Source organism: Neospora caninum, chromosome Ib, assembly GCF_000208865.1.
Source record: "Neospora caninum Liverpool complete genome, chromosome Ib".
Taxonomy (NCBI): domain Eukaryota; phylum Apicomplexa; class Conoidasida; order Eucoccidiorida; family Sarcocystidae; genus Neospora; species Neospora caninum.
The window spans coordinates 982,172-1,006,209 of record NC_018386.1 but is presented as its reverse complement, the minus strand read 5'-3'; the positions used below and the strand labels follow the sequence as shown (position 1 = coordinate 1,006,209).

The 24,038-nt window shown below is 53.3% G+C and overlaps 5 protein-coding genes across 5 annotated transcripts; 3 read left to right on the top strand and 2 right to left on the bottom strand.

Annotated features, from left to right (window-relative positions):
* Positions 1–1,832: 1,832 nt before the first annotated feature.
* On the bottom strand, positions 1,833–2,834 carry NCLIV_003530 (conserved hypothetical protein; the record flags this gene model as incomplete). The annotated part of the gene is made up of 2 exons (XM_003879854.1): positions 1,833–2,137; positions 2,807–2,834. The coding sequence occupies 2 exons, from the start codon at positions 2,832–2,834 to the stop codon at positions 1,833–1,835; spliced, it is 333 nt and encodes a 110-aa protein (XP_003879903.1).
* A 1,916-nt stretch (positions 2,835–4,750) lies between these two features.
* On the top strand, positions 4,751–7,872 carry NCLIV_003520 (putative mRNA decapping enzyme; the record flags this gene model as incomplete). The annotated part of the gene is made up of 4 exons (XM_003879853.1): positions 4,751–5,134; positions 5,713–6,090; positions 6,580–6,963; positions 7,285–7,872. The coding sequence occupies 4 exons, from the start codon at positions 4,751–4,753 to the stop codon at positions 7,870–7,872; spliced, it is 1,734 nt and encodes a 577-aa protein (XP_003879902.1).
* Positions 7,873–11,588: 3,716 nt separating this feature from the next.
* On the top strand, positions 11,589–17,866 carry NCLIV_003510 (conserved hypothetical protein; the record flags this gene model as incomplete). The annotated part of the gene is made up of 12 exons (XM_003879852.1): positions 11,589–11,608; positions 11,835–11,866; positions 12,268–12,486; positions 12,899–13,062; positions 13,632–13,757; positions 14,153–14,277; positions 14,790–14,918; positions 15,447–15,534; positions 16,039–16,212; positions 16,451–16,627; positions 16,971–17,148; positions 17,421–17,866. 12 exons carry the CDS (start codon positions 11,589–11,591, stop codon positions 17,864–17,866), a joined length of 1,878 nt encoding a protein of 625 aa, XP_003879901.1.
* A 3,141-nt stretch (positions 17,867–21,007) lies between these two features.
* NCLIV_003500 (conserved hypothetical protein) lies at positions 21,008–21,508 on the bottom strand (the record flags this gene model as incomplete). Its single annotated transcript, XM_003879851.1, has 1 exon — positions 21,008–21,508. One exon carries the CDS (start codon positions 21,506–21,508, stop codon positions 21,008–21,010), a length of 501 nt encoding a protein of 166 aa, XP_003879900.1.
* A 1,658-nt stretch (positions 21,509–23,166) lies between these two features.
* Positions 23,167–23,937, top strand: NCLIV_003490 (putative transport protein particle component Bet3 domain-containing protein; the record flags this gene model as incomplete). The annotated part of the gene is made up of 1 exon (XM_003879850.1): positions 23,167–23,937. One exon carries the CDS (start codon positions 23,167–23,169, stop codon positions 23,935–23,937), a length of 771 nt encoding a protein of 256 aa, XP_003879899.1.
* Positions 23,938–24,038: the final 101 nt, after the last annotated feature.

Here is a 24,038-nt window from a genome sequence, read left to right as displayed (position 1 = left end):
GAAGAAGAGGGCAGGTTGGCACGATCGCAGGAATGGGAGACAAGAAGAGACGAACGGAAAGAGGAGAGAAGAAAAAAAAGGAGCAAAAAAAGAAGGGACCAAGGCACGGAAGAAGACAAGACCTGCCTTCAAACTAGCCGCCTGCACCGTAAACGCCACCGTTCTCGGCATCAGCATTGTTTTCCACTCCCTTCTCTCTCCGGAGAGCAGCTACTCGCAACCGAGTTCATAAACAGACCTCAAATGCATATATATATATATATATATAATATGAAAAAAAGATGCATATATATATATATATATATATATATGTATAGCAGCATGCGATGTGGAATCTGTCTTTTTGAGTACCTTCGTCCGGAAAGAAACGAGATTCGTGAGATGGACTTGTCCGGTTCCTGTGGGGCTGCGAGGGCGAGAGGTGCAAAAGGCGACTTCGGAAAGAGCTCTGTTTTTTCCCTGTCTCTTTTCTCTCATCGCTCGTTCTTTCCCTCTCGGCCCTGCTCCGGAACCCAGCACTGCGCTGGTGATGTGCAGTCACGAGACTCGAAGTACAGAAAAAGTGAAGTCCACGTAGACGGCCCTTGGTAACGATTTTTGTTTCTCCCTCAGCGCTGCTTCGCTCCCCTCCACTTAAAATTGAAATCAAAACAAAGACACACACACACACGTCGAGCGAGTCACGCTGGCAGTCGAATCCAGTCAACAAATTAGCAAATAAATATACGCATATCTATAGAGAGATATACATATATAACAACTTGTTGACATACTTGCACATTTATATATTTATATATGCATGTGTATAGATTTCCGCGTCGTGTATGGAGCTTTTCCCCCAGTCACCGCGTTCTCGGTTGTGCGCTGCGTGGCCGGCACGCGGAGTCTCGGCAGAATGAAACCGAGAGCAGAAGAAAGAGGAACGAGAGTGAGAAAGAGGAATGACAGCGAAGGCCCCAGACAGTGCGGCACAGAGAATGGGCGGCGAGGAGTGGAGCCACGAGGGGAAAGCGAGCGCGCTAGAGCCAGGTGCACGCAAAAAGTGAAACGAGTTAGGAAGAGGGCAAGAAAATGAAAAGGAGCGACTGAACAGGAACCGAAAAAGAATCTAGATCAAGGAGAGAGGGAGAGGTAGTATGCTTGTTCGTGTGTCCAGAGCCTGCGGCACGTTTTCGCTGTTGAGCTTTTTTCCCTAAAATCTGTAAATGTCTGAGAGTGGTGCCTGTCGCGACGCGAGACTCGGGGAGATCGCCTTTTTTCTTCGGAGGGGCAAAGAAATCCCCCACTGCCAACATTTTCTCAGGCTGCTTTAAAACGTGGAAGACCGCACTCTCTATTTTTCTCACTTTTTATCTTTACCCTTTCCGTTCTTTACACTCGAACAGAAAAAGTGCGGCCGTCTCTCCCACGACTCGGCCCTGCTCTCTTCTTTACCTCGTTTTTCGCTGGCTCGCTGTCTCTCTCCACGTGCAAACATGCACCCATCTCCTACCGGGATTCATCTCTCACATGCAGTTTTTAACATATCCATATATATATATATATATATATATCCACATTTGTGTGGGCATGGTGCCTGTTATGGTGCATTGAAATGCATGTACGTATAAATCTATGTATGGTTTCATGTACGTTGTTTGTGTGTGTGTGTTTATGTGTATCTGTACAAACGAAGACGGTCTGTCGAGTGTCTCTCCGCAGGAAGAGCCGGCAGCGTGCGAAGGACGAGCAGACATTGATATGTAGCAGCGCGAGACGTTGCGGGAAAGGCGCAGAGGAGAAATCGCAGAGGGAAAATCGCAGAGTTTGAAGGTTTCTGCATGTTTACACTCTCAGGAGGCAGCCGCTGGCGGCGGAGAGGCAGGCCGCGGCCTGCTCGCCTGCTGGAGAAGGGGCATCGTGAAACCCATGACACACATCATGATGACTGAGGAGTACTGTTGGAAATTGAATTCGCCGTACTTGGCTGAGACCCAGCTCGAGAAGATGAGCAAGAAACAGACGTAGAAAAGAAAGTGGAGCTGAAACACGACCGCACCCAACACCAGCGGCATGCAGAGGAACGTCACTCCTTCTGCCTCCGGCTCCTTCGGCGGCGGCTGTACGTACGCCACGATGTTCTGGAAGTCCCGAGGATCTGCACGGAGAAAAGAAGAGAGGAAGAAGAGAAAAGATGCACCCCGAGCGAGGGTTTAGCAAGTCAAAGAAGAGGAAGGAAAAGCAAAGGGGAGAGAACGAGGCCAGGAGAACAACCGCGGAAGAAGAAAGGGTAGGGCAAAGGAAAGAGATACGCGGTGAAAGGCAGCATGACGAAACGAGAGAAGGCACGTGATAAAACTGTCTTTTCACATCACCCATTTTCAGCGTTGCTTTCCTACACACACTCCGCTTGCCTCTCTCTTCCACAAACTGCAGAAACACGTCACAGACGCTAACCATACGCCCTCATCTACAAATCTCAATATACACATACATACACTTATACGTATACATATGTATATATATATATATATGTATATATATGACTATAGATGCATGTGTGCATGTTTGGCCGGATATGGCCTCGGTCGCTGCACGTCGCTGTAGCACACATCTTTGCTTTTTTCTGTTTTTACAGAGCCGCTGTGTGTTCACCAGATGCAGGCTTCAGCTATCTCCAGGTATAGCCATCCGACCATAAGACCGGAAGGCCTGCATCTTTGTGGAGAGATGAGAGACCCAAAAGTCCAGGCATTCCGCTGTTCCACGGGGACGCAGAGACGGGAAAAGATGCATGCACAGAACTGCGCGAGGAAAGAACACGTACCGTTAGGAGGGAGAGCAGGCGTCGCCATCGTTGCGATCTCGTGCGGGTCGGTCGCGTGAGCGTTCTTGCGACAAGAGGAGAAAGGTGACGGAGAAAGGAGACAGAGAAAGGAGACGAAGAAAGGAGACAGAGAAAGAACAACAGCTGAAGCCGCGAAACGAGTTGTGGAAAAGGGGCAACGGAGAAAGGAGAGGGCGACTAAGACAGCAGCTAGGGTCTGTAAACAAATAGGCGAAGAGAGGGGACAATGGAGGATCAAAACAGGAAGGGAGAGACGTTCAGCTGTTCCTTTTGTGTAGACCGGAAAGTTTTGATCCGCAATGCGCGATCCCCAGAGAAGGAAGCGGCAACTGGAGGTTGCGTACTGTCGCCTCGCTGTTCGTCCTTGCGCTCCGCAGCCGCAAACAAAATAGCAAGGAGAAAAAGAAGGAGAAGAAGAAAAGGGAGAATAAGCAGAGAGAGCAGTCCGTCGCGTCCCTTCAGGTGTCTGGCGTTGTCTGACGGCAAGTCCCCTCCAGACAAAGAGACGTCTTTTCCTTTTTTTCAGCAGAAAAGAACTGGATCAGTTTTTTCCACGCGTTTTCCTCGATTTTCGGCAAGCTCTCGTTCCTTGGGTGTTTCCCGCACGCTCTCGGCGCTCTCTCTCTTTCGACGCCCTAAAATTATCGGAGTCACTGCATGCGCAGCAAGGGAAAATGACAGCAGAAAGCGAGAGAACAAGAGAGGCTGTGGCGCTTCGTTGAGAATGGAGAACCCTTTTTTCTGCAAAACCTGAGACACACACGCCACGGGGGTGTTCACAGCGTGCGGGACACAGTTTTTTTGGAAAATGCAGAGTCTCTGGACAAAGCAGACGGAGCGCGCCCCAGCTGTTGAGCCGTGTGCTACACCACGCCAAGACAATGAGGCGTTCGTCTGCACAGCGCTCTCGCATATTTCTCACTTTTCGGATACCTCGGCTTTTTGACTGTGTCTCTTGCTTCCCCCTCGCGGGTCTTCTTTTCTTTAAAGGCAACTGCGAAAGGCTCCGCCTTCTCTCCACTTGGATTTCGGCGAAAGCAAGACGCCACCGGCATCTGCGCTCCGGGGAGGCCGACATGAAAAACCCGACAGTCTGTGCTTCTCAGGAATTCTACCCTTCTGTTCGTCTCCGCGCCTCTCCAGAGTGTGTCTTCGCGAAACAAGCTGTCTCTTCCCCTCTTTTCTTTCCGCTTCGTTCCTGCTTCTCCCCTCAATCCCCGGGGCCCGCCGGCCGTGCATGTGTTCGGCGAGAGAGACGCCGAGTCTCTCGGACTTTCTCTTTCCTTTGCTCTTTGTCGCCCTTTCTTCTCTCTCGCTTTTTCGGTCGTGTCTTTTTGTTCTTCTCTCTCTCTGCTTGTTGAAAGGCCATGCTCGCGTTAGTCCTCCTGTTGAGGCCTGCCGCGCCTGTTGGGTTTCCCACCGTGCCTTGAGTTTTCCCGTCTTGCTTTCGTCTCCTCTTTCGTCTTTCACTTCGTCTTGAGTTCCGAATTTTTCCCTTTCCACTCGCACGCACCGTCGATTAGGCGTCACAGGTTCCTCGTTTCAGTCTCTCGCGTGCCTGTCTCGCGTCTATCCGTTATCTCTCGGTCTCGTTCGTTTGTCTCTGCTCTTCCCAGTTGTCCCGCTTTGGCCACTTGGTGCAGTTCTTCCCTCCCCCCTTCTTCACCTCTCTTGGCAGTCTCCCCTCTTCTTTGTTTTCGTTTGTGCGTTTGTCTCTTCTCTCTTCTTTGTCTCGTCTTCTCTTCCTCTCTCTTCCTCTCTCTTCCTCTCCTGTTCTCTGCCGGTCTCTTTGTCCTCTCCTCTTTTTCGCCTCTCTTTGTCTCTCTCTTCTACCGGCCCTTTCGTGTCTCCCTTCCTCCCTTCTTCTCTCCCCTGTTCTCTTTCCCTCTCGTCTTCTCTCCCTTCTCTTCGGGCCTCTCCAACATGGGACGCGGAGACGCTTCCCCCACGGCGAGCACGCCGCCGGTGCCGTCGTCTGTGGCGCGTGCGCGCGACGAAATCTCCCTGCGGTGTCTTCAGAGGCACGACGCGAAAATTCGGAAAATCATCTGCCAAGCGTCCTTCGTGAGCGTCTACGCGCTCTGCCCCTCCACCCGGAAGTGGGACCGCGCACACATCCAGGGCGGCCTCCACGTGGTAGAGAGAGACGTCGAGAAGGCCCGCTCAGACAGAAAGAAAGAAAGCAAGTGGAGACTCTTCGTCCTGAACCAAAGAGACACCGGAGTCCTCCTCGAAGACATCGACGAAACGTTCGAAATGGAGGGAGAGAAAAACCACCTCTTCTACAGAGTGACTTGTCCGACAACAGTAAGCACGGAGAGAGGAAAACAAGGCACAGAGACAAAGAGGAGAAACGGAAGAGGGAGAGGAAATGTGTTCAGCCGATGGACAGGATGTGCAACAGCCGTGCAGTGTGACTCCACAGCTCCGTGTGTTCTTGTGAAGATGCAGAAAAATGCCCTGGGGCGACGCGGCACAGGGTGGAAATCTGTGTGCCGGAGGGTTTTTGAAGAAAGAAGCGACACGAGACGCCTGTGCCTTCCAGAGTTGGCCCTCGCGCGCCTTCGGACACCGCAGCGAAAACCAAGAGACGACGCGTGCAGAAAAAAGAGGCCTGCGTCTCGACTTCGTAGCTCCATTTACAAGAAACCACATGCTACGGTTCCTTGCTTTCGTTCCAGCTGAGTTGCCGTCGATCTTCTCTCGTTGGACGTGCCGGCGTGCGGTCTTCTTCCGCCTCTTTTCTCGCTTCTTTTTTTTCTCGTTCTCTCCTCTGGTGCTCTGCCTCGTCCTCGTCTCTCTCTTCTTCTCTTTCTTTTCTCTTCCTTTGTTGTGTTGCCTCACTTCCTCGTAGTTCCCTCGCATTTGTGTGCCTCGCGTCTCAGGGACAGCAGCGAATCCACGCCATCTGGGTGTACGACGACAACCAGAGACTCTCTGTTCAGCGCACCCTCCAGCAAATCATCGACGCATGCGTGACGACTCGCTCGCCTGCAGTCGGGGCACCCAGCGCGGACATCGCGCCGCAGACTCGCGCCGGTGTTTCCGATGTCTCCTCGGGCTCGAACAGCGCCGGCGTCCACCTCCTCGCGCTGCTGCGTGGAGCCCAGCCGGGAGGCGGGAACCCAGGGGGCGCGGGGGCCCAGAAAACGGGGGCTGGAGGCCCCACGCACCCCACACCGTCCCCTACCTCCGGAGGCAGGGACGGCGCCGCCTGTGGAGAGCGGCAGGCTGCAGATGCCTCGGGGCCCGCGCCAGGGCAGGTGAGAGAGCCTCGAAGAAGAGACGCACAAGTCTCCGCTCATCTTTTTTCACAAGACATGAATCCGGCTGGCCGTCTCGAATTCGTTCGTCTCCTTTCGAGTTTGGCGCTTGCAAGCGCACACTGTCTCGCGATTCGTTGCATACGGCATCCGATTAAAAAATAAGTATACAGACATCCATACAGATGTATGCATGTGTGGATGTGTATTTATATAGATATGTAGATAATCACCGGCTCGAAGGAACTACGTCTGCATAACTATATACGTATGCCTATATGCAAATATATGTTCGTCCAAACTATGTATGTATGTATGTATGTATATATATATATATATATATATATATATGTAGGCATGCGTGATGCTGGTGTCAGAGTGCCGTTGAGGAGTGTAAGAACTTGCGAGTCTGTGGCTCGGCGTTTTCTCATGAAAGGCGCAAGGCCCAGCTCTTTTTCGCTGTGTGCGTGTGTTTGTGGGTGTAACCAGAGCATTATGTCCCTTCTCGGCATTGCGCCCGCGGCGCCGTGCGAGGGCCCGTCGGGGCCGTCGCCGCTTCTCCCTCTGGGCTCCACAGCCTCGCTCATGGGCCCGTTGCGCCCCGGAGACACGCACCTCTCTGGGGCCGAGGAGCTGGAGGAGAACAAAGGGAAGAACACGAGCTTGTCAATTCTCTCACTGCTCAAGCGACCCGTAGCTGGCGCCGGGGGGACGGAGACAGGTGTCTCCTTCCCGGGAAGCGTCGCCCAAGAGAAACCCCACTCGAGAGGCGGCCTGTCTCCTCGGTCCCCACGCGAGCGAGAGCCTTTCGGTGTGGCTGACGCGCCCGCAGCGAACCCCGCAGGCGCCGTCTCCCTCGTAGACATGTTGAAGGTGAGGGCTCAAAATCTTTGCAGTATGCATGCTACGCAGCTAGGGTGGAGAGGAGACGAGTGGGAAGGTTGTCTCTGTTCAGCAGGGGGTCTTTCGCTCTCAGTCGGTCGCCCTCTCAGGACTCTCGCTGTTTTCATTTCTTCTCGCGGTCCCTCAGTGCGTTTTCGTGCTTGTTCTCGCACACACGTTTCGACGCGACACGTGTCCCCGGTTTTCTCGTCCGTTTCCTTGCGTTCTGACCGCTGCACATCTGGCTTTCTCTCGCCCCTCTCGTCTCTCTCATCTCTCTCCTCTCTTGCGTTGTTTTCCTTTGCTCTGCAGCGGTCCGCAGGGGACAGTCGGGACGCCCACCGCCCCGCGGAGACAGTCCCTGTGGGGGGCGAGGGCCGCGCGGCCCAGGCGCGGGGCCCTGTCTCCTCTGCGGGCCTCTTGGGCCCGTCGGGGGCGGGTCTCTTGGGTGTCCCCGCGCCGGGGGCTCCGTTGCTGCCTTCGGGCCGCTTGGTCCCCGTCGGCGACGCGTCTTCTCTCGCGTCTTCCTCGCCGCTCCTCGCGGCGCCTCTCCAGCGGCCCTTTGTGGAAGCTTCACAGCCTCCTCTCGCTGCCTTGCCTGCCCAGGGCGAGAACCCGCGAAGACCCCCGCGCGCCCCGGCCTACCCAGCGGCTGCAGCGGCGGTCTGTGGGGCGCGGGAAGTGTCTCTTTCGCGGCCCGAGGACGGTGAGCAGTTGCTTGTCTCTCGGAGTATGCTGGCTGAGGCTCTGCAGCGGGTGCTCGAGTCAGACGCGTTCTGCACGCTCTTGTGGCAACAGCTGGCCGTCGTGGAAGCGCGGAGCCGAGAGCCTCGGGGAGAGCAGCTCGGCGAGAATGCCGAGGCGAAAAGGAGATACAGTCGCGAGGATGTGCGTGGATAGAAAAGAGAAACGACCGGTCGCCGGGACACTGAGGAATTGACAGGAGACAGAAGAGACGAGGAAGCCCAAGAAGGGGTGAAGAAGGTGGGGGGGAAGAGGGCGAAAGGGGGGACGCGCCTGAGTGGAGACAGAAAGGGAGACAGGAGACAGAGGAGAAAGGCGAGACAGGTGCAGAAGAGGAGACACCGGGTAGCAGAAACGCGCGTGGCACATGGCCGATGAAAAGAGGAAACGTAGCCGGGCTAACACGCCAGCTTGGCTGAGGCAGCGAAAAGCTGAAAGGGCCCAGGAGACAGATTGGAGACGGGGAGGCGCAGAGGCGACGAACACAGGCAGGAAAGCAGCTACGGGAAATGGAGGTGGGGGGAGAGCACCGAAGAAGAGAGAGGGAAGGGGCATGAAAGACGGGGGGAGAGAAACAGGGAAGAGAGAGAGACAAGGGCCGGGAAGAAACAGGACTAAGTGAAGAAACGACGCAAGGCCACACATAACCAGAGAGGGAAAAGAGAGAAGAGAGAAAGCGAACATCTGTTTTGCCCCTTTTTGGTTTGGAATTTGAATTTTTGCGATCCGCAAACGAGACGAGACGCAGCAAGCACCCTTTTGACCCTTTCCTCTTCTCCCTCGTCCTCTCTCCTTTTCTCAGTCTCCTCTCTCTTTTTCCTCTTTTCTCTAGTCCCTCCCTCGTCCTCTCTCCTTTTCTATAGTCCCTTCCTTATTCTCTCTTTTCTGTAGTCCCTCCCTTATTTCCTCTTTTCACTAGTCTCTCTCGTATTCTCTCTTTTCTCTAGTCTCTGTCGTATGCTCTCTTTTCTCTAGTCTCTGTCGTATGCTCTCTTTTCTCTAGTCTCTGTCGTATTATCTCTTTTTTCCTCTCCCTACTTTTTCTCTCTTTTCTGGCTTTCTCGCTGCCCCACGTCTACGGAAGGTGAATGGAGAGCAGAAAAGAGCCAGCATGCACCTCCTCTGAGGCGGAGACAGCGACGGGAAAAGCACACACGAAGAGGACGAGAGACTGAGCGCCGCAGAGAGAAGGGCGAGGCCCTGAGATCTCGCGCCTCACGCCAGGACACAGGACTCCGCCGGGAGATAGGCAGCTCGGAAAGGGTGTGGCCTGGTTTTTCGCGGGCACGGCACTCTGGGCTCTCTACGCCGGCGATCTCAAGCTCGTCGCTGTTTTTTGCAGTCGAGGCCTGTGAAAGAAGTGTCGGATTCGTGAGTTGGCTCTCTCGCGTGCTCAGGACGAGGAAACCAGTTGCGAGTTACCACCGCTGTCTCGGTTCCTCTCTCTCTGAACACCACAGTCCAGGAACGGAATGGCTAGAGCGCCGTCTTCGGGACGGAGGCCGCCTGTCTGTGCTCTCTTGTGTAAACCGTGGAGTTTGTTCAATTGCCGAGACAAACCGCTTGCTGAAGAATAAGGTAGACCGAGGTCTAGCTAGATATCGGCACATCAATAGATAAAGACAGAACAAGGCGGCCTCGGTTGCGTCGATCACGTGTAGTTTTGGATCGTTGAGATGCAGAGTGTACCAGTTTAGAAAGATTGGTAAAGAGAGAAGTGGAAACGCGGTCGGAAGCACCGTGTGGAGAAGCTGTAAGTTGCCTGAAGTGTCTCTGGAGCTTCCACAAAAAAAGGCGAAAATCCGGTAGGCAAGGGTGTACCAGTCTGTTTGTCTCAGGCGCGCCTGGCCACCCTGTCTCGCTCGCGACGAAGGAGGCTCTCTCCGACCTCATTGCCGCGATCCCTGGGGACGCAACACACAGAAATGCTTATGCCTTGAGAACGCATGCATTGCTAGTCCTCAAAAAACCTACAGCTACCTACAAATATACGTTTGTGATACAGATGTACATACACCTATATGTAGTTTTGATGTTCGTCCAGGGTGCATGCGCCTGCTTGCTGGTGTCTTTTTCGTTGCACGCTGTTTCTTTTTTCTCAGCGAGACGCACAAGGCGAGTTCTCTCCTCCCTGTGGTAGTCGCGGGGTCTGAAATGGACAAAAACTGTCTCACGAAGACACTCTTTTCGGCTCCGTCCCTCTATTTTGTGTAGAAAGCCTATGTCCCGCGGCCGCGCAAAAAAGGGCCCTGTTCCGGATCTCAGCAAGAAACGCCGCCGCCTTCTCGTCGGGGCTCGCTTCTCACCGTTTTCTCTAGGCTTTGGCAACAACGGGAACCAAACAGTTTGGAAGCAGGACGCGAGTGTCTTCTTGCGGTGTGTGTTTTTTCCCTTTCCTTGCCTCTAGCTGCGTCTCCGCTTTTGGCGCGCGCACACGGCTGTGTGCTCCCAGCGCTCGATCGCCGTCTGGAGAAGAGTTGGCCCGAAGACGCAGCTGGTAAGCCAAAGCAGAAGCCAGAACAAAGAAAGGTGAGCCTTCGTTCCTCTCTTGCCGAAGGAAACATGAGTAGCGCCCTGCTTGAACGGCGCAAGGCTCAACCGCTGTTCTCCGGTGTGTGTTCAGCTGCCTCTCGGCGCCGTCGTCGTGTTCGTTTTCCTGTCGTTTCTTCGCGCGAAAAGCAGAAAGAACTGCTTCCTCGAAGTGCGTCGCCGTGACGGTGACTGTGTCACTCTGGTTGCTTTTTGTTCACCTGAGAAACGCACGTTCTAGAACTTTCGCCCGGTTCTCCGAGGGCTCCCGGCTCGGGCTGCCTGCCGCGGGGCCGGAGTCGGGTGTACGTACACCTACGTCGCCGCGCCCGGGGTGCAGCGACGCCTCTTTCCTCAGCGTGTACGTTGTTTGTTGAACAGATCTTTCTCTCCTGTTTCTCGCTTCTCGGGCTCTCTTCCCCGCCGCGTCTGAGACGCTCTTCTCCAGCCCTCGTGTTCGCATCTTCGCCCATCTCCCTTCTGTCTCGTCCGTTCACTCTTGGTGGTCTCTCTCGTCTTCCACGCTGTGGCCGCCTCCTGGCTTCCCCCTCACTTTCCCGTCCAAGGTGTCCACGCTTCGTCGCTTCCCAACTTTTCTGCGGGCCCTGCTGCGGGCTGCAAACAGTGGAGAGGAAAACGCCGCCGTATGTCCCGTGTCTTCTTCCTCTCCCTCTTTGTAGGTCGTAGCTGCTTCCTTTCCCCCCCCCCCCCCCCCATCACACACAAAATGGAAAGCGACTCCTCGCAAAAATGCGAGGTGAGTTCGGCGATGCGCTGCCGAAAGAAGAGAGGTCTCGTGGCGCGTGTTTTACATCCACGCTCTCCTGTCCTGTACGTGCTATTTCTCCTCCTATCTTCTGTCGTCTGAGGTCTCCCGGCCTCTCCCTTCTGTCCCCAGTCTCTCTCGCTCCAATGGGGAGAGTTCTTCGTTCCGCGTCATGCTGGTCCTTTTCTCTCCCCTCTCTTTCGACAGCGAGGTGGTGTCCTGAATCTTCTTACCCATTCTCCGTGCCTCTTTCCCCCCCCCACTCCTATCTCTCCGCTTTTGTTCTTCTCTCCTTCCGTTACTCCCTCCTTTCCTTTTCTTCTCTGCTTTCGCTTCTTCTCTTCCACGCATGCGCACGTCCCTCCCTTTGCGTCTTCATGGCGGTGCGCGTTCTCCGTCTCTGTTTCTCCTTTTCGCGTTGTTTCTGTCGGAGTCTTCCGACACAGCTTTGTTTCGGCGGCAGAGACACTCGATCTGCCTCTCTTCTCTCATCCTCACTCTTTGTCGTCTGCACTTCTGTCAGGTGGAAATTATCCTATTGGAGACAGGCAAGGAGATAGGCCGAACGCCTGCGCAGATGCAGCCTTTCATCGACAAGTGAGTTCCGCTCCTTTCTTCTGGTGTCTCGGCATCTTCAGAGACAGCACATCGCCGTCACTGTACTTCCGTTTGCTTGCGTCTCCGCACTCACAGTCAGTGCCAAGATCCGAACGAGTTCTCTTCAGACACAGGGTGTATGCGCACACGTATGCATGCATGTAAGTCTCTTCCTGTCTTGAGAATCTCGGCTGTTCCTTACAACGTTTCTGTTCTTTCGTTTCAGGCTCGTCAAGGATAACTGGCTAGACACTGCAGGTAGGACGCCGCCCTCTGTGATTGTCGGGGGGGGGGGGGGGGGGGGAAGGGGGCAGGGGGGTTGGGGGTTGCCGTACTTCCTCGTTGCTTCGGTCTTTTCTTCTCACGCTTCCCTCTGTTCTCGCCTCACCTTTTTTGGATTTCTCTGACCCGGGGGCTGTCCTCTCTCGTCTCGTTTTGTGTGTCACCCAGCTTCGCCATTCTCTGTCGCCTCTTGTTGTCCTCTCTTTGTCGCTCGTCGTCATCCGGTCTCTCGTTCTCTCTCTCTTTCTCTCTGACTCTTTCTTGTTGGTCTTCCTCGTCTGTGGGCGAGGCCCTCTCTGTTCCTTCTCTGCAATTTTTCTCTCTTTCATCTGTGTCTCTCCCTTGCGAGGCATTGCCGTTTTCATCTCTCCCTGCAGACAGCCTTCGCGCTCTCTCGGCCTCTCAGTGGACGCAGCTTCAACTCCCTTTGCGGCTGGAGGAACTCCTCAAAAAGAAATTAAACGCATCTCCGGCACCCGCCCCTCCTGTCGCTTCTTCCTCTGCCTCCTCTGCTCTTTCTTCTTCTCCTTCGTCCTCGTCTCCTCCCGCGCCGGCAACCACCTTCCCTTCCTCTTCCGCGTCGAGCGAAGAACAAGGTCCGGAGCAGAGGAGACAAAACAATCACGTGCATGCATACTTCTCCAAATACGCATATATATATATATATATATGTACGAATAGACAGATGCATGTTTAGAAAGAGATTTGTCGACCGCAAGTTTTTCAAATACAAGTATACAAGCATATATAAGCATATATATATATATATATATATATATACTTTCGGAGCGTATATGAATACATATTTACATCTATGTATTGCTTCCGTATTGTGGGCTGTTGGATGTACACATTGGAGAGATATACAGCTATGATGGGTTATGCTCTGCTGTGACGTTTGTGTGGGATTGTGCCTTCGGGTTTGTCTGTCTCCTCGCTTGGGCCGTCTTCCTCTGTATATCTCGTCTCTTTTCTCCTGTTCTTCTCTCCTCTTCTGCCGACTCTCAGTTTCTAATTCGTACAGAGGGAAGGAGGCGGAGGCAGATCTCTCGAAGAAGCGAGATTCAGATGTTTTTGAAGAAGAGGACTTCGCAGTTGTTTATGCAGCAGTCACGGACGAATCAATCTTTCCTGTCCCGCTCACGGAAGCGATCGAAAAGCTTCAGCTCGACGTAAGAACAACGGTTTTCCCTTCGACGGACACGCAGGCCGACACAGGCACACAAGAAATTATGGGTTTGCATTCATGAATACAATCTCACATAGTGAATATCTTTGCGCACTATATGCCTTCAGTGTACCTGTTCGTCTCCATGAACCCACAAGTGTGTTTTTCGGATTTCTGAAACCTCTCTCCTCGGGTGGAATGCATGTGCCCAGGGGCACGGGCGGGGCCGTTGGTATTCTCTGCTTCGGACTTCGTACAGATGTCAAGACATGTATGTATACATATATATGTATATATGTGTGTATATCGGTTTATGTATGTGAGTGTAACTGTACGAGACATGCAAAAGTGCCGTTGTGTGGATTTTTGCTCGCCTGCCAAGACTTTTAAGGTGCTGTGCCGGAGGTCTTTGCCACCCCGCGTGTCTCTCGATCAGACAAACCTATCTGTAAATACCTCACATATATATGTATCTTTATATTATAGAGTTGCATTTTTTAAGATTATGCAGATTCTTTTGAGTGTAAATAGGGTGTATGGGGACGTATACTCACGGTTTCTCGTTTTTCTCAGGTCCCGCGAGAAGCGTTGGCGGGGGTGCTGCGTACTCTCTTCACTGTCATCGACGGCGTTCTTGCACAACCTTCGAATCCTAAGAAGAGGCGGCTGAGGAAGGCAAATCCTTCCTTCCACAATCAAGTAAAAAGGAGAGAAAATGTGAAATCAAAAGAAAATGCGAGAGCGCATGCGGCTCGTCGTTAATCAGTCCGCAGCCTTCCTCGCTCTTTCCTCCCTGTGTCCCAGCTATCAATATATATATATATATATACATATATATATATATATATATATTTGTATAGATAGGTAGCGATATGTATGTCTGTATCTCCGTAACAAATATAGGCCATCTTCTTGGTGTCTGTTGCGCGCAGTGCAGGCTGCGCGTGCATCTGCATACATGGATATACATCTTTATACGCATATGTATAAATATGTGCATGTATATTTCCATGTTGCATATGTGTATACGTATGTGTCGATTGCTTGTAAATGTTTGTCTTGAGTTTCCCGGCTGTGCGTTTTGGGTGGCGTAGGTGGGACGATTTCGCGCGGCAGTGAGAGTGATGGAAGCTGCAGGTTTCTGCGAGGGAAAAATGCGCGATCCTACTTCGGGCGATTTGGACGAGTTTTTTGTCATGGATACGGCCTACGTGATGCGGTAAAAAACGTGCGGAATGAGAGACACATACGAAAAAGGCAGGCAAAGGAGTCACCTTCCCTGTGCATGCTCCCTTCTGTCTCTTCCTGACACTCATACAAACGGAGGTTTTTTCACATGCATGCACGGAGGTTGGTACAAAAATCACATATGCATTGTATATATCTTTGGTTGGTGTGGACACAGCGTTTCTGTCCTTGTGGATGCTGTTCTTTTCCGCGTCTTCTGTTCGGGCTTTCCATGCTGGCCTCGTGTATCTTTTTCTGGGGCCGCCCGATTCTTCCGTCGCGTTCTTTCTCTTTTAATGTCTCTGTCTCGTGCTCTCTTCCTCCTCTGTCTCATTCTCTCTTCTTCCTCTGTCTCTTTCTCCTCTCTCTCTTTCTCCTCTGTCTCTCTTTCTCTCTCCGTCTCCTTTCTTGTGTGGCGTGTGTTTGTTCCTTTTCTTCTCAGTCTCCGCTGCGTTCGAGTCCAGTCCCACTAACACTCTCTTTCTCGCCTCTTCTTTTCCGCAGATTGACCGACGCCCATCACCTCCTCGCGCAACTGGCAACGCACGCAGGCGTTCCCGTACCGCCTCTCCCGTCCACAGGGTTCAATCCCTACAGCTCCTCCATCGTCTCGGCGTCAGGCACCTCTCTCAGGTCGAGCGAAACGAACGATCAATCTGCAAGCAAAAATGCTAGCTGTAGAAAAATGTAATTCAACACGCATTTGCATGCATTTGCATGCATTAGCATGCATTAGCATGCACTGACCGAGAAAGAAGGAGACGGGTATGCATATATACGTATATATAATACTTACGTATGTACTTGCTGCATACGTATTCACGTGGAGACGCTCAATTACATACGCGTTTATTTTTCATGCATCTATGTAATACGTGTGAAGAAAAATCAGAAATCGATGTGTCTTCTTTAAAAACAGTTGCTCTGTGTCGACTGTTTCGAGACTTTTTCTGTTCAGAGGGAGTCCCTTTGCTTCTCTGTGTCTTTCTGGGGTTTCGGATTTGCACACAAAAGTGCACGTCTCTGCGTTCTTCCTTTCTTGTGGGTGCATGCGCCCGCATGCAGCTCTGCCGAGTCTGTTTTGACGGAACTGTTGAAAGAGGCGGGGGGCTCTCATCTTCACTTTCTTTTTCTCGGTTTGTGTGTGACTCTTTCCTACAGCCAGGTGGCCGGGAAGCACGGACAGATGAGGAAGATGGAGAACGCGCAGCTGAAGGAGAAGATCAAACAGCGCGAACAGCTCCTCCAGGTGACAGCACATGCATGTGGCCTCTTCCTCTCGCCTGCTGTAACGCGTCCCCGTCAGGAAACCCGAGATGGTGCACGCATGTTGCACTCCGTGCATAACGACACACAAATATCCAAAAGTGTGTCAGTAGATACGAACATATCCATACATGTATATGCATCTATGCATGTATATGTATGTATGCATGTATGTGCTCTTCTCGATGGGGGGCGGAGAAGAAGTCCTCCGGGCAGTGGCCGAGCAAGCGGAAAGAACACTGCAACCGCGAGGAACAGGGGACAGTGGAGGAAAGCAGAAACAAAAAAGAGAAGAAAGAAAAGAACGGAACAGATATAGTGACAGAAACGACGAAGCGAGGGGAAGAGGCGAGCTTCTGATGTCTGCAGGGTGTCCATTGTACTTTCATATATATATATATATATATATATATATATATATGGATATGTTCATTGGTTGAGGGATAGGGCGAGAAATGTGACGCCTTTTTGCGGCGTTTCTTCTCAGACTGGAGGAGGCGAACAAGTTCCCTTGGCTCCTGCGGTGTATGCCTTGGAGGAGCTGCGGCAGCGCGAGAAAGCAGACAGGCGTTTACTCGCCCAACAGTCTGACTTCGACGGCGACCCTCCTTCAGGCGACAAGCCCAGCCTCACCGCGGCCGATATTGCTCGGATCAAGGAGGTAGAAGAGAAAAGTGCTCGATCCTCTCTCACGCAATATTCACAAAGATGCGTAAAAGCCCACAGCATTAGAGAGATAAGAAGATAGAGATAAATGTACGTGTAGATGTAGACAGATATAGATGTACATGCTTATGTGTATCGATGTGTGTATCTGTGTGTAAGGTTTTTGCGTAGTGTCACAGCGGGTCCACTTTTGTGGATGAATCTGTGAGAGGTTGTCGCTGGTGTGTTTCCAGATCATGGGAGACGGCCCGTCTTTTCGGTCGCGCATGCAGCAGCAGTTGGAGCAGCTGGAGAAACGGAAAGTCTTCAAAAGCTGCACAGTTCGCGTCCTTCTTCCCGACCGAGCTGTTCTCCAGCTCTCCTTCGCGCCTCATCAAACCCTGCGATTCGTCCGTGAACAAGTTGAACAGGTGAACGGATCTCCAGAGAAAACGCTGAAGATCCGCTTGCACCTATACAAATGTATACATACAAAAAAATATGTATACAAGTATGTCATCAGGTCGAAAGTCAGGAAACGAGGCGAGACGTGGTGATGCATGTGTCTGTGGTAAGGAAAGTGTGTGCGGGAGTCTTGAGCATCGCTCATGATGGGGAGAAGGGCGGAGGCGTCTTTTCTGGGTTCCCGAGGCTCTGAGGCGAAACGGCCTTGGCACGCTGCTGCGGTTTGACATTTTATAAAATGGGATTCCTAGGAGTATACAAACTCGCTTTTTCTGGGTTGTTTTTTCGTTTTCTTTTCGGTGTGTGTAGTTCCTCCATCCTGATCTTCGAAGTCCGACACCGGGCACTAAGGCGTCCACAGCTGAAGAGCCTCCTTTCCGCAGATGGTTTCTCGGCGAGACGCCGCCCCTGAGGAAAGTCGAATTGAACAAAACACTCTATCAGGAAGGCTTCGTTCCCAACTGCACGCTCCATCTCAAACTTCCAGGTACGAAGCAGAAAACTTCTTTCCTTTTGCGCGTGTCAGACAGCTATCCTCACATACTCGAGTCTTTCCCATTTTTTGGCGTGTGGTGGTCTGCTGACGTTCCTCTGAATCCGCGAGACGTTTGTTCAGCCGTGTTGTGTGGCGCCTCAGTTGCATTGCTCTTCTGTTTCTCTCCGCGGCGCAGCAAGAGCTTCTTGTCCTCAGTCGCTCCTTCCAGGAAGAAGCAGCCTACGCAGGGATGTCGATTCCTGATTCCGATTTTCTCTTTTTAGACGCCTGCCCTCGCTTCCCGCATCCGTTCCTCGACCCGGAGACTCTCCAACGACACAACTTGCAGCCTCCAGTCCTCTCTCTCTCTCCTTCTTCTTCCTCCTCTTCTTTCCCTTCCTCTTCTTCCCCTTCCTCTTCTTTCCCTTCCTCTCCTCCCTCTTCTTCCTCTTCCTCTTCTTTCTCCGCGCCCACTGACGCCAGTGCTGGGTTACGAACGGGACGTTACGAACCAGTGCAGGAAGGAAGCGAAGGCTCTCTTTCTGTGCAGCCGGGCCAAAGAGGAGACACCCAGGAAAGCTGTCCAGGTTCCGGGAGCGGAGAAGAGAGGCGCTTGTCTTCGGTTTCCTCGGGGTTTTCCGGCGGGAAAGCGGAGGAGTCGCAGGGCGGCGAGCAGAGCACATTGACGAAGAAGACGTCTTTCACGAGAAATCTCTTTAGGCGCAAGTAGAAGAGAGGCGACGACGGAGTTTCTGTGAAGGCGGAAGAGACGCAGGAGTGGGGCTAGCGAGCGTCGCTCGAGTCTGAAGTCTTCCCGCAGAAAAGAAACGAACGAAAACAGGAGGGAACGGGTAAAAGGCGAGAAGACGAGACCTCAGAATCAACATAGAGCAAGGAGTCGGGGGCGTCACGGTGCCTTGGAAAATCCAGAAGACAGTGGAGCCGCACCCTTCTCGCGTGAGGCGCAGATCTTCTCAGAAGCCTCCTTTCAGACGCTTCTCCCTGACAAACGAAAAGAACGCAACTAGGAAACGAGAGAGTGTCGTCGGAATCTGAAAAAGAAATCGAGAAAAGAAGATGGGCAGAAGACCCTCTTACCCTAAAGAGAGACGCACACAACGTGTACGCGCCTCCCCCATATACACGCAGGCATCTAAATATTACATATATATATATATATATATATATATATATATATATATATATTGACGACTGTATATGCATGTTTACAGGCGTGTACAAGTGTGGGTTGATGGAAGCAAGAGCATGTGGATTGAATTCTGTTTTCTGTGTTTGGGAGTGTATGCATTAGAGAAGCGGGAAAGGTAGACAAGGGAAGCGAGAGGGACAACGTGAAGAGAGGTTCGTGGAAGACTGGGGCGGTCGAGGCCTCTGCTGGAATGGGGAAGAAACAGTGGTGATCTTGTCGAGGGGGGTTTTTAAGCCTTGAAAATGGCGTCTGTGTTTTCGTTTTTCTCGCGATTGCGGCTCTGGAAGAAGCGCTTCGCGGCTGGTTGCGAGCATTGGACTGCTGAAGACAGCTAAAAGATGCTGGATTTCAATATCCTACTCCGGTCTGCATGCCGAAAGCGAGACAGGAACGGTGCCGCATCAGGGTTTTTCTTTCTAGATTCCTCTGTTTTTCACGAGACGGAAAACGCGCCTCTCCGTCTCCCTTGCGCAGACGTTTCTGGAAAGCAGGGAGGACAAGCTAGCATGGAGAGAGAACCCTCGTTCGCTTTCATCCAGGCCTACGTCCTGGTTCTCCAGAAAAGGAGGGGAGAGATCAAAACTTGGGATCTCTCTTCCCGCAGTAGAAAACCGCAGCCTCTTTGTCAGTCACTCACATGAAGTGCAGCAGCTGTGAAGATCGGAGACTAGACCTCCAGCTTGCAAGTATCCACAGAACTCAACAGATAAAGCATGGTAAACATATATATATATATATATATATATATATATATGATGTTTATCCGTATATATATATATATATATATATATACATATATGGAGAGAGCGAGCCTTTAAAGGTCTCTCGCGGAGGCGGTATCAGGCCGAGGAAGTACAAGGGAAACATCGGAAGTCGACGCCTGTTTCTTCCTCTGCAGAACGCTGAGAAACGCGTTCGCGAGAGCAGGTGTGAACTGGAGCTGTCGCACTGTTGCGTAGAGACAGGCGAAAGCGGGGAAAAGAGCTCGATAGCTCAAGACTGCTCCCCTCCTCCCACAGCGGGAATGCCCGTCGTGTACTCCAGATAATCACAGGTATCACCCTGGCGTGGAGATGTACTTCAGCAGCATCTTGTGCATTTGCTAGCGTGCGCTCTGCCTCTCAAAGCGCGAAGGTACGCGCCTTCAAGAGATCATCCGCAAGAGCGGCGAAGGGGCGTCGCCACAGGTGAGACCCACCGCGGGATCCAGAACAGGAAAATCGCCCGACACCGGCAAGTGTCGTCTACAAAGAACCGGCTTCTGTGCGCAAGTCCACACTCTGGTTTTTATAGAAAGAGCATGGTTCATACATACTGTCAGGTCCCAGGAGCGTGTACACTCCGGCGCTCAGTCTGGACATCGTTTCCCTTTTTCGGGCACAGGGGTGTGAAATGCCCTGGCTTCTGCGATGTTTCTCCAGATGGGAACAGCTTCTTCCTTGCAAAGTTCTCCCATGCAGCTACCATCCTTGCGACTCTCGCGAGGGGGCTCGACACAGCTGAGTTGTGCAGGGAAAAAAGACCTAGAAAGGTGCTCTGCTGTCCACGCGAGAGACAGCGATCCAGGTTTCGCCTGGAAATGTGTCGCGTCATCACGTCGCCTCCGCTCTCTCTCTCTCTGCGGAACATTGTGCGCGGACAACTTGTGTCGAGAGGCGCGGAAGGGGGGAAACCAGGAGTGCCTTCTCCATTCGCAATTTAACATCCACCGGGCGTTTCTGTCCTCCAATCGAGCTCTTCTGAGGCAACGCCGCGGAGCTGTACATACATCCGGGGAGACGGAGAGACGCGCCTACAGCGCAGCGAAGCGCCTCCTCTTCGGTTTCGAACGAGAACCGGCGTTTAGGCACGGGGAAGAGACGGCTGAATGTGACGCTTCCGCGAAGGACTGCGCTCTCTCGCTCCAAAAAAGGAGACAGAGACGAGGCGACCCGGCTGCCTCGGCCGCAACAGGGAGGTAGCGTCCGCACAGCTGGAAACATCGGCCAGTCGCTTTTCTCAGAAACGCAGTCAGCAGAGAGAGACGAGGAAGACAGCAAGGTTTCTTTTCAGTGAAGAGAGAAGGGGTCAGCGTTAGCGAAGAACCGAGGTGAAACGCGCGGAAAGTTGGGCAGAGACACAGGCGGCACAGCGAGACTTGCACTCGAGGTCGGCAAGCGTTTAACAGGAAGGACGCATACAGACGCCGCACCGAGTGTTTCGAAAGAGCCCGCAACGCAGAACAGGGAACAGTTTTTCGGCAAACTCCGGTGTCACGTGAATTGCGAGAACCCCGCTGAGTCGGAAACGCGCCGGCTACGTCTGTCGCCCATATGCTTCTGCCATGGACGTTTTCCATCGTTCACCCCCCCCCCCCTGTCAGCCGCGTTGCTGTCCAGTGCCCCTGTCTCCTCCAAGACCCTCAGTCGTCTTCTTCCGCGTGTTCGACGTTCTCCCTCTTTCCGGCTACCTGTCTCTCCCTCGCTAACTATCTCGCTCTCTCCCGCGAGGTCTGCTTCCCCTGTCTCTTCTCTTTTGCAGCCGCCCGTGTTCCCTGCTTCTCCCTACTCCGAACAGTCTTCTTTACTTGTGTACGCGTCGCGCGCCTTCGACTCGCAGATCTCCGGGCACTCCAGCGCGCAAGCTGTGTCTCTGCTTGGGCGGCGTCGAGCGCCGTGTCTCCTAGATGCCCATGCGCCTCTCGATCTTCTCGTGGAGGCCGAGGCCAGGACCAAAACCTGCGAGTTCGTCTTCGTCGGGTTTCTCGCGATTCAGAAAGTCCTCGGCGGCGACTTCCTCGTCGAGGCGCATCAGAGTCTGCACGCCCCAGAGGGAAGACGGCAGGCCGGGAAGCCGCTGACTCATCGCGCACAGCTCTCTCTCCATCTTCAGCCGCAAGGGCGCATGCAGGCCGTACAGCCGAGCTGCGTGCTGGAACTCGGTGCGCTCTCGCTCGCGCAAATGGACGCTCTGCTGAGTCTCCAGAGGATGTTGAGGCACGCAGCCGGCAGGCGGCGGCAAGGCAGAAACCGAGAGAGAAGAGACAGAAGAGGCAGGCGGCGACGCGCGCGCGAAACCGTCGTGGAGAAACGTGTTGGGGAACTGCGAGGGGAAAGCGACTGTGGAGGCTGCGCCGCCCGACAGAGACGTCGAGACAGCCGACGCGGCCGCTGCGTAGTCCATGGCGTCGAAAACGGAAAACTGAAAGGAGTGTGCAGCAGAGACACTCGAAGAAAATGGAGACGAAAAGAAGGGAAAAGGAAGGGAAAGGAAGGGAAAGGAAGGGAAAGGAAGGGAAAGGAAGGGAAAGAAAGGGAAGGGAAAGGACCAGGAACGAGAAGGAAAGGAAGGACAGCTGGGTGCGAGAGGCTGGCGAGGAGGAAAAAACAGGGGAGACGAGAGGTCGGAGGCTCTCAAGGAAAATGCAGAAAGAGGAAGTGGGAGAGAGCACGTTTGGAGCGGAAAGGTTTTTAAGACGCGGCGAGGAAGAAGAGAAGTGTCTTCTTCGGACGGAATTTCAAGAGGAGAGAGACGGAGAGATCCCAGAGAGGATAGCAGGGGATGAAACTCTCAGCGTTCTGGTTCAGAGTGTGCCTCTCAAGATTTTTGTCGAAAAACGGAACGTTTTTATTCAAAAGTTTGACACATTCGCGCCCTCGGTCCTTCCGCCTCTGTATCTTCTGTTGGTGTGTATGTCTGCGAACCCCCAAGATTTTTTGACGGCTCGTAGAAAAGCCGACGTGTGCGCCTCAGCCGCCAGCGGAGTTTGCGCAGTGTCAAAACAGCAGAGGCCTTGCCGCACAGGAAATGAAAGCGAAGGTTTTTGAAGCGACGCAACAAATAACGCTTTTTGAACAGCTTTCAAATTCCACGCTGCCTGTTCGCTGTCTCTCCCATGCACGCCCTTCTTCTCGGGGGAAAAGCACGAAACGGGAGCGATGCTTCAAAAGAAACACGGCTTGCTCTTTGTCGTCTCTCTTCAACTTGTCTCGCGCCGTCTTTTCCCTCTCGCCTAGTGTACGTGCTCGGTTTCGGTAAAACGCGCTTCTCCTTGTGTTTGTGCCTCCACACGTCTGCACATTCTTGTCGGCTCGGGTGTCTTTGCAAAACAGCTGATCTCGCAGGCTCTCTGTAGTGGTGGCTGAAGCTTTTGGCGTGCGCTTTCCTCGCCGTCCTCCTCTCGTTCCGTTCTTTTCTTTCCGCCGTTGTCTGCGGTGTATGTACACCCCAGGAGCGGAACCGCACGCCGAGGCCTTTTGGCTCTCTGAGATGTGCGCGCTCCTCACGTCTGTCTCGTTGTGTGCAGATTTGAGGAAGGCGCCGTCCTGAAACCGGCGTCCTCGTTCGTTCCCGTTCGCTCTCACCGCGCTTTTCTCTCCTCGCCTTTCTTGCTTCCTCTCTTCAGCTTGGAGGATGAGACGAACCGGTTGACTTGTGTGAGTCGACTCTTTTGGGGCGAGAAACGAGACGGCTCGGACCGTGTCGCTGCATTTGGTCTGCATCGCTCTTCCAACGCTCCTCTCCGGCAGTGTCCAAGCCTCTCTTTTTGTCTCTTTCTCTCTGTTCTTCTCGGTCGTCTTCGCCTTCTTGTGTTGGCCTCTTAGTTGAGCGAGAAACGCGCAGCGTTTGTGTTCAGCTTCCCCCTTTTCCGCTCCCCTCGACTGTTTTTGTCTCGTCCAAACACGCCTCTCTTCGTTCGCCATCTCTCTTCTCTTTTCGTGGCCACTCTTTTCTGTGTTTTTCTCGTGTTCTTTCTCTCCTGGTATTCTTTTTCTGCTTCTCTTTGCTCGCGCCCTGGGCTGTTTTCCGTGTCTGAGCCGCTCCCGTTTCTTCGTTCCACGATGCTGAGCTCCGGCGGCGGTTTGCATCCGGGTTTTTTGAGTGTGCCGTCCTCCGCTTCGTCGTCTGCGACGTCGGGTCCGTCTTCGACTTCGAACTTTTTCTCGCACGCCGCCTCTCCAGCTGTTCTCTCGCCGCCTGTGCACGAGGTGGCCACGAGCGGCGTGCACTTTCTCCAACAAGAAGTCGCGAGCTATGCCGCGCTTCGAAGCGGCGGGAACCGTCGAGAGACTCTCGCGACGCTCGAGGCCGCAGGGTTCCAGATCGGCGTGAGGCTCCTGGAGCGTCTCTCGCTGCGGCTTCAGACGCGCATGTGGGAGCAGCGCGAATGCCTGAAATTCGTGTGCAAGGATCTCTGGCAAATCCTCTTTCAGAAACAGGCGGACCGTCTCCAAACCAACCGCCGGGGTGGATACGTGATTCAAGACCACAGCCTCCCGTGGCTCCGACGCCTGCGACCAGCCGTCCCAGGCGAAAACGCGAAACTCCCGACGGAAGCCTTCGCGGGGGCGTACACCGCAACGGGCTCCGAGCGCGAAGACCGCGAGGGCGAGAACCGCACACGCGAGAACGCAAGGAAAGAGAGCGAGGCAGCAGCCAAGCTGCAAGCAGAAGGCGCCGTCGCGGCTCTGTGCGAGGAACCTCTCGTCCACGTCTCGCTCGTGTGCGGAATCATTCGGGGCGCACTCGCAAACATGGGTCTTTCGTGCACCGTCACTGCAGATGCGTCTGCCAGCCCAAACTGCTCTTTCCAAATCCGAATTCCTTCTTGAGTGGAACACCCAGACACACGGGGAGAAAAGAAGTCAAGAAAGATCAAAAGAGGGAGATCAAGAGAAAGATAGTAAAAGGGAGAGGTTGGGAAGGAGACAGT